This window comes from Bidens hawaiensis, unplaced genomic scaffold (assembly GCF_021521415.1).
Source record: "Bidens hawaiensis isolate Kalapana, Puna unplaced genomic scaffold, B.hawaiensis_p1.1 tig00080090_1, whole genome shotgun sequence".
Taxonomy (NCBI): Eukaryota; Viridiplantae; Streptophyta; class Magnoliopsida; order Asterales; family Asteraceae; genus Bidens; species Bidens hawaiensis.
In genome coordinates this window covers 20,595-28,923 of record NW_027503647.1, presented here as the reverse complement: position 1 = coordinate 28,923, position 8,329 = coordinate 20,595, and the positions used below count along the sequence as shown (strand labels likewise).

At 37.8% G+C, this 8,329-nt stretch overlaps 1 protein-coding gene and 1 pseudogene across 1 annotated transcript; both read left to right on the top strand.

Moving 5' to 3' along the window:
• Positions 1–271: 271 nt before the first annotated feature.
• LOC143607167 (serine/threonine-protein kinase BLUS1-like) lies at positions 272–2,669 on the top strand. The gene is made up of 2 exons (XM_077082709.1): positions 272–1,606; positions 1,959–2,669. The coding sequence occupies exons 1-2, from the start codon at positions 472–474 to the stop codon at positions 2,378–2,380; spliced, it is 1,557 nt and encodes a 518-aa protein (XP_076938824.1). The 5' UTR covers positions 272–471; the 3' UTR covers positions 2,381–2,669.
• A 718-nt stretch (positions 2,670–3,387) lies between these two features.
• Positions 3,388–5,178, top strand: LOC143607170 (importin subunit beta-1 pseudogene; annotated as a pseudogene).
• The last annotated feature ends 3,151 nt before the right edge of the window (positions 5,179–8,329 follow it).

The window sequence follows — 8,329 nt, the reverse complement described above, 5'->3', positions numbered from 1 at the left end:
GCACTTAACTCGTTTCGCTGTGCGAGCAAAATTACTTGTAATTAAATAATTTTAAAGCATTTATTATAATTACACACCCAACTCTCTCTCCTATCTATTGTCTCATATCCGTTATCTTTACTTACACGTTATATATTACTTATATGCTTCTCAGTATAAATTATTGACTTGAGCGTGGAAGGGTCCCAAGGCTCTAGCCCTCGAATAATCTTCTGATGAGTTCTTTATTTATGTGTCGCAGCTAGAAAACATTCTTTATAACTTAATTAAATGTATGCATATTTATTGTCACCTTTGCAAAAAAACAGTTGCATAATCACATGCATCACCTCACTGCCCACTAGCTCACTCACTATCAAGCAACCAGTCTTTAACTTAAAAGACTCACAAGAAAACTGCTCCAACTCCACACTTTTTCTTTACAAATTAAATCCCACATCTATCAAAAAACAAGCTCACATTACTCGACGAATGGCGAACGACGATGAACACGATCCAAAAACCAAAAGATCAGTACCCTACCCACTCCACCCTAATAGTTACCATATCCTGCATGAAATCGGTAGAGGATGCAGTGCCATTGTCTACAAAGCCTTATGCACCACCACCTCTACCGTGGTTGCCATCAAATCCATTGATCTAGACCGATCAACCACCGGTGATTTTGACAGTATCCGGCGTGAAGCCAAGACAATGTCTCTTTTATCTCACCCTAATGTTCTGAAAGCCCACTGCTCGTTCACAGTGGGCCGTCGTCTGTGGGTGGTGATGCCGTTCATGTCCGCGGGTTCTCTCCAATCAATCATGGCATCGTCTTTCCCTAATGGCATTTCAGAGAGTTGTATTTCAATAATACTTAAGGAAACACTTATGGGTTTATGTTATCTTCATGACCAAGGCCATCTTCATAGAGATATAAAAGCGGGTAATATTCTGATGGACTCGAATGGATCAATCAAGTTAGCAGATTTCGGAGTGTCGGCGTCGGTTTACGAATCGAGTTCTCGTTGTCTTAATCTTAATGAGATCACGGGCACGCCTTACTGGATGGCACCTGAAGTTATACATTCACATAACGGGTATAGCTACAAAGCTGACATATGGTCGTTTGGGATAACCGCGCTAGAATTAGCACAGGGGAGGCCTCCATTGTCCCACCTTCCGTTTTCGGAGTCTTTTGTAATGAAGATCACAAGAGGGTTGCGGTATTCGGAGTACCAGAAAGAAGAAGAAAAAGGAAACAAGAAATCAAGGTTTTCAAAGTACTTTAAGGAGATGGTGGGATTGTGCCTTGAACAGGATCCTTCTAAGAGGCCTAGTGCACAGAAGCTCTTGAAGCATTATTTTTTTAAGAACTGTAAAGGCTGTGATTTTCTTGTGAAGAACTTGCTTAATGGATTGCCTTCTGTGGAGTTTGGGTTTCAAAAAACCAGATCGATGAGTAGAGGACATGGGGAAGAAGAAGAGGATGATGATGATGATAATGAAGACGAAGAGTGTTTAATTGGGAGGAATGTGAAGAAACATAGGAGGATTAGTGGATGGAACTTTAGTTTGGATGCTGACAAGCATGGTTCTGTGTTTCCTGTTGTGGACTCAATCAGTGGTATGAATTATTCTACGGTCTTGTTAATTATATGCACGTTACTGACATACTAGCCGCACACCACTGATAGGTTAGACGGACCTTATAACATGCACATACTGTACGAATTGTATAAGCTTATACGACGGTCTGTATAGAAAAAATAAAGTTTTATAGGAGTTGTTATATGAATTAATTAAGGTTATATGAGCCTTATACAGTTATACAACCCATATAACCTTACTGTAACTAATTGATATGACGGTGGTGTATAGTGTCAGAAGTTATACGACCCCTATAACAAGTAGATATTAACTGCCATCACGTTACTATTATTAATGGTATACAAATGAATATTATCTTTTTCATGTAGGTCCATCGACGAACACAAGTTGTGGAGAAGATGACGCTGTGAAAGATATTGCATTTGCAGGTGAAAGTGTAGTGTCCGAAAACGAAGGGAAGTTGAGTGTAAACAAAGTAAATTCGCACGGTAATGTGACAAATGGTGGTGTAGAAGTTTACATTGGTGTTGATAAGGATATTGTGATGGGGAGTTTGATGACATTGAAAAAGAGTTTAGATTCTCAAAGAGAGAAGGTGATATATATGCTTGCGATTGTCGGAGCCGAAAGTACAGGTGGTAGCGGTGGTGGTGGTGGCAAAGAAGAGCAGTTAATGCAAGTGATTGAGAAGCTAAGATTGGAGTTGGAGAATGAGAAGAGAAAGAGGACTAGTTTGGAGATGGAGTTGGAGTTCTTAAAGATGCACATCACAAATACTTCTGATGTATAATACTTTTCACTCGTTCATGAAGGACCCATAGGTTTTTTTTTTTTTCAAATTGAAGTCTCTCACTTTTTATATCCATTCCTCTTTTGTGAATGTTGGATTCACATGCAATAAATCAAGAGAAAACCCTGGTTTGTAATAACTTTTGTTAGAGTTCCTTGTACAAAAAGGAACAACTGAGATAGGGAGAAGTACTGATCAACAATTTCATAACTTCATTGCATATCAGGTAGTGTACTCTAATTACAACTTCAGCTACAATCACAAGTTAGCTACTTACTATTTTCTAATCTTTATTGTGACAACTGACAACCATGAATTTAAAGGTTAAAATCATAACCTTTACCCATTACATTTCTATAGGATATCGTATATATAACCTAATCGAAAACGATATTTGATGATTAAGATGTCAATTAGATTATTTATCTAAGACATTATGGGCATCTTGCATAAAAACTTAGCTTTTTATAAAACAACCCGTGTTTTTGTGCATGTGAATTTATGATTAATTTAACAATGCTTTACGTGCAAGTGAGTAGTAAGAAGTTTAATTTCACGAATGAACATCCGTATGAAGATTCATTTGAATGTCCATAATGAGAAGATTAAGTTACTAAAAGCATGATTTAAAACTTCAACCATTACTATAGTGTCAACTACATAAATTTAGGTGTGTCAACATTGGTCGTTCAAAGAAAAAAAAGTAAGCGTTTCCACAAGTGTCAACTCTGAATAGCTCATGCCATGAATATTTGATTATCAGGCCAAAAATTATACCAAGAAACATAACCTTGGAATGATGCATGGCTCTATGCCACAGTATCAAACATATTAGGTAAGTCAACTCACAAAAGATAGATAGTTATCAAAAGCACTAGGCACGCTCAGGGTGCAAAGGCCTCACCTGGGGCCTATACGCGAGGTGCAAAAATAGCGAGGCCTGAGAAAAAAGAAAACGCAAAAATGGACGTATCGATCCCAAGTCAAACGTTGACTAGGAAACAAAAATGGACGACGATGAGGAGATTACCCATATTCTAGAATCTGCTCTATCTGCTGACACCGAGGTCCGAACCAAGGCAGATGGCGTTCTTGTGCTCTCATGTGATCATGATGATAAATATTCCTGTAGATTGGCTGGTATTGTGCTCAAGAACCGTTTGGTGAATAGGTGGCTCTCAAGTGATGCACCATACATATCGATCCCAAGTCAAACGCCTGCGCGCTGTTAGAAACTCTCGGTTAATCTCGTTCTGAAGCAGCAGCCGCACTAGTCATTGCCAAAATTGCTTCCATTGAAATTCCCGGGAAAAGAATGGCCTTAACTTATTCCTTCTTTATTTAAAAACATGACGCAACAAGATAAAACAGCGTCATTAAAGCAGGAAACTTTAATTGCACTTGGGTATGTGTGTGAAGAGATATCTCACAATGATCTTGCGCAAAATGAGGCTAACGATGTCCTCACTGCTGTGGTTCGAGGGATGAATGTAAGCGAACCAAACTCGGTCTGTCTTGCAGCAACTACTGCGTTGAACAGTGCAATTGGTTTTGCACAGACCAAGTTTAAAAACGAGCAGGACAGGAACGATATTATGAAAGCTGTTTGTGAAACAGCTGGGGCAGAAGAAGCTGTTCGTGTATGCGTTTGGATCAGTTCTTGAAGTCATGCAGGATAAAAACAGTCAAGTGAAAGGCACCACCAAGTGGACACTCGGTCGTATCTTTAAGCTGCTGCTACACAGTCATGACACTGATTTACCTTTGATTTCAGATGATAACATGGTAAAGGTTATGTTGGTTCTTCTAGGAAGTATCGACGATTCTCCCGAGAAGGTGTGTGGGGCCATTTATTCTCTTGCTCAAAGGTACGGCGGCTCGTGTGTTTTCACACAGAACCTTTAAGCTATTATTAGTTCGCTTAAGAGAACCTGTGCTAATGATACAAGGTTAAGATGTGTTGCTTATGAAACCTTGATTGAGGTGGTTAGATGTTGTGACCTTGAAGAATCAGTTGATATAATAGCTTCACTTCTCACAGCTACCATGTCCCAACTAGAACGGACAATCGACCTTCTGAGTCCTTCATCAGATAATACAGGACATTTGCTATCTTTGCTTTGTGGTGTCATGCAAGTAATTATTCTGAAATTTGGGAGTCATGATGTAACCAAGCCCATTATACTTGATGAAGCAGATGAAATCTGGAGTATATTTTTCAAGGTTTTTACTAGCAGCTCAACCGTACACAGAGAAGCAATGCTCGCCGTTGGTGCTCTTGATTGTGCCATCGGCCCGAGTTTATAAAATACATGTTCATGTTTTACAAATATTTACAAATGGGCCTTAAACACGTTAACGAATCTCAAGTTTGTTCAGTCTCGGTTGGTGTAGTTGGTGACATATGTCGAGCTTTGGGTGACAAAATACTACCATATTGTGATAACATCATGAAGCTTCTAATTAAGGATCTTGCTAGTTTCGATTTGCATCGGTCTGTTAAGCCTTCAATTTTCTTATGCGTTGGTGCCGTGGCGCTTGCGATTGGTGAGCATTTTGAAGAGTATGTTGAGAATACAATGCAAATGATGCACACAACTGTTAAAGTGTGTGAACAGATAGATCGTTCTCGTGAAGAGATGATGGAGTTTGGTAATCAGTTAAAAAGAAGCATCTTTGAAGCGTATTCGGGTATTTTACAAGGGCTCAAGGGTTCTAAGGCTGAGATTATGTTGCCTCATGCTTCACATCTGTTAAAGTTTATAGAACTTGTTGTTGAGGATGCTAACATGTATGGGTTTTTTCGTAGAACTTGTATAGAAGATATATATATTTTGTGTGTAGGGATGAGAGTGTGGTGATTGTAGCAGTAGCCGCGTTGGGAGATCTTGCCGATGCACTTTGTTCACACGAGATTTTGTTAAAAGATTTGCTATTTTGTAAAAAGTTTATGGGAGAATGTCTTGAGTCTAATAATGAGCAGCTTAAGGTGGTTGCTTCTTGGACTGAAATGATGATTGGGCGCATGTCTTCAGCATGTGGGTTTGGTTATTGAAAGATGCATTCCTATATGTTAGTCTTTAGTTAGAGGAACGTACATGTTATGTTGAATGTGTTTTTGTTTCTACCTATGACTTACAAATTTGGTGGTTTACGTTTCTTTGTCATGCATTAAAGTTTTAATTTTTAATTTTGAATTCTTTAATATTTTGTTTGTAGGTCCTAAAACACGGATCAAACAACAAACAACTAGTGTTCTTAGATTAATCTGGACCACTAGCTAGCGGAAATCACTAGTGGTTACCCAAGATCTCGGATCTTGTGGTGTTGGGTTATTATCCGAAGAGTAGAAAGGTTGAGAGGGAGAGGAGAGTAGGTATAGATATAGGGCACCAAAAAGACCCAAATACCCTTAAGTATTACCCGCGGGTCAGAAGGAAACTCCTGTTATACCATCGCGGGATATATAGATCACCCGCATGACTCAATAACAAAGGAAGAACAATGATACATCCTAGAGGCTATGTGCGGGAGCATCCAGACGCCCTTAAAATTCATCCGCAGGGTAGTAGTTTCACCCGCAAAGATGGCCAGAAGGCAATGTCATAGGACAGCTGTAATTAACCAATTTCTTTCTAGAAGATTTACCAAGATCCTTTCTTGGAGAGCACGTGATTCTCCAGCCAATAGGAGAAGGACACGTGGCCAGGTTGTTATAACCGTGCACATGGTCAGGTTTATCCCGTCCTATTATAGGAAGACATGTGCCCAGGTTGTTACAACCATGCACATGGGCCGTATAGCTCAACGTATCACGGGAGGACACGTGTCTAAACGGTTACGAGAGCATCTTCTGGAAAGGGACAGTTGGGCCAATTATATTCCCACATCCTTCGGCTATAAATAACTTCACAATCTTCATGAGGTATTCATTCACTCTCAACTATCAACTCTAAATACTCTAAGTACTTTATCTTCACCGAAATAGTACTTATTCTCACGCCGGAGGGTGGTTACGGGAAACCCCCCCCCCCCCTCTTGTCCTTCTCGTAACGAGCTCACGGTGTCTGTTTTGCAGGTTTCTGTCATTGGACTTGGGAGATCAGACTCGTATTGTTGTTAGTAATTGTTCGTACCATATCCTGTGGACTCCTTGGATCTAAGACATTTTAAGGGGATCAAATCCGTGTTTCTTCAGTAGGTGAGAGGATACGATTGTTGTTTCTGCAAAAGGTTAGTATGCATGTGTATGCTTGCACTATTTATAGTGCAGGCCATACCATGCTTGTCTTTTATTATTAACGGCCCAATGGGTTTTATTTACATGGTCTCGGGCTCAAACATACAATAAACAAACCGACAAGCTAACTATCATACATCATGAATAGATCAAGTAAATACAAAGGACTAATAAACAAAACGGGGCCTTACATAGTTCAATCATGTTATTTAAAATCAAACATCAAACTATAGTTAGTCTTTTGTATATATCCTGACTGTGTAGATATTAATCCCCTTATATTTGTGAAACTTTTGATAATTGAGAAAGTTAATGCAAATAGGAAAATAGTTAAAATCCTTCTGAATGGTTGAACCAGTCTAGCTATTACCCAATCCAACAGGTTGTTGGTAATTTTAGTGTTATATTGGGTTGACTTGTTGATCTAGAACGATTTAGGAGGCTCGTTTAACTCTTATAATAATCTGCGTCTTTATCGTTTTAAATTTTAATTTATTAAATTAGAACTAGTCTGGTTATATTGGGTTAACCTGTTGATCTTAACTTATTGGATTAATTTTAATTTTTAGATTGAGCCTTGGACTATATCGTGATGCTGTGAATTTTTTCATATCATGTTTTGCTCTACCCCTTATTAACTTTGTTTTCTCATGTAATTGATCCTTAGTCATAGTCATAGCTAAGACATTTGACTTGTCATCCCCATATTCAATCAAATATTTTCTCATTGCTTCAACATATTTGGGGTCTGTTTGATATGGGGTAATGGAATAGAATGAGCAAAGGAATGGAATGGACGATGTAATGGAATGAACCATTACCATTCATTGAGATATTTGGTTACCATGTGGAAAATTTTACCAAGTTCGTTATTTAATAACGTATAACGAAAATATCACGGTAAGCTAAAATGACCAGCATTGTGAATCGAGAAATCGACATACATGATTTTTTAACATAAAATATCTATGAAGTTTTGCGTGAGGGTTTCAAAAAAATTACAAGCTATAAGTTTGTGAATTTCTTGAAAAATCAAGGCGAAACTACCATAAGAAATTTAAAACGAGTTGAATCGTAAGATGCAAATTTTATTGGTGAAAATTTATAATGAACCAAAGATGCATGATGAAAGTTGTTATGAGAAAAAATTTGAATAAAGAGAATTCTACTATGTGTATTATATAATATAGCGAAATTTAAAACGTCGTGAAAATTTAAATAACCGATATTGTGAAATGATAGTTTCAAAATGAACGGGATCGTTATAAAAATAAAATATTTATGAAATCTTGTATGAAAACTTTAAAGACAATTTAAGATTTTTTATATAATGGGACTTCACTTGAAAATTTAAGGTAAAATTTATCATAAAAACATTTTTAATATGATAAAATTTATAGAAAAATTTGATTTTAATAATCCCTATTAAATGGTATTGGCCGATAATAATCCCTATTCGTTTTATCGCCACTGGCGGTCCCAAATTCAAAAAAGTTGGCCCCCAATGGTCCCTCGTTAAAAATGACTTAACGGCGTTATAGTTTTTTCTGAATTTCAAACCAATGTTTTAGGGCTTTTGATCGTTATGAGGATACGAGTTGATTGGTGTAAAACTTAGCTCGAAACAATGATCAAAATGACTCGATTTTGGTTAAGTGTAAGTTCATACACCCGAATTGAAGCATTGTTTCGTTATTTTGAAGCACTAT

Coding starts and splice junctions, on each gene's coding strand:
- LOC143607167 (XM_077082709.1), top strand. CDS start 472: ATGGCGAACGACGATGAACACGATCCAAAAACCAAAAGATCAGTACCC. Junction 1,607..1,958: donor TGTTGTGGACTCAATCAGTG/GTATGAATTATT, acceptor TTTTTCATGTAG/GTCCATCGACGAACACAAGT.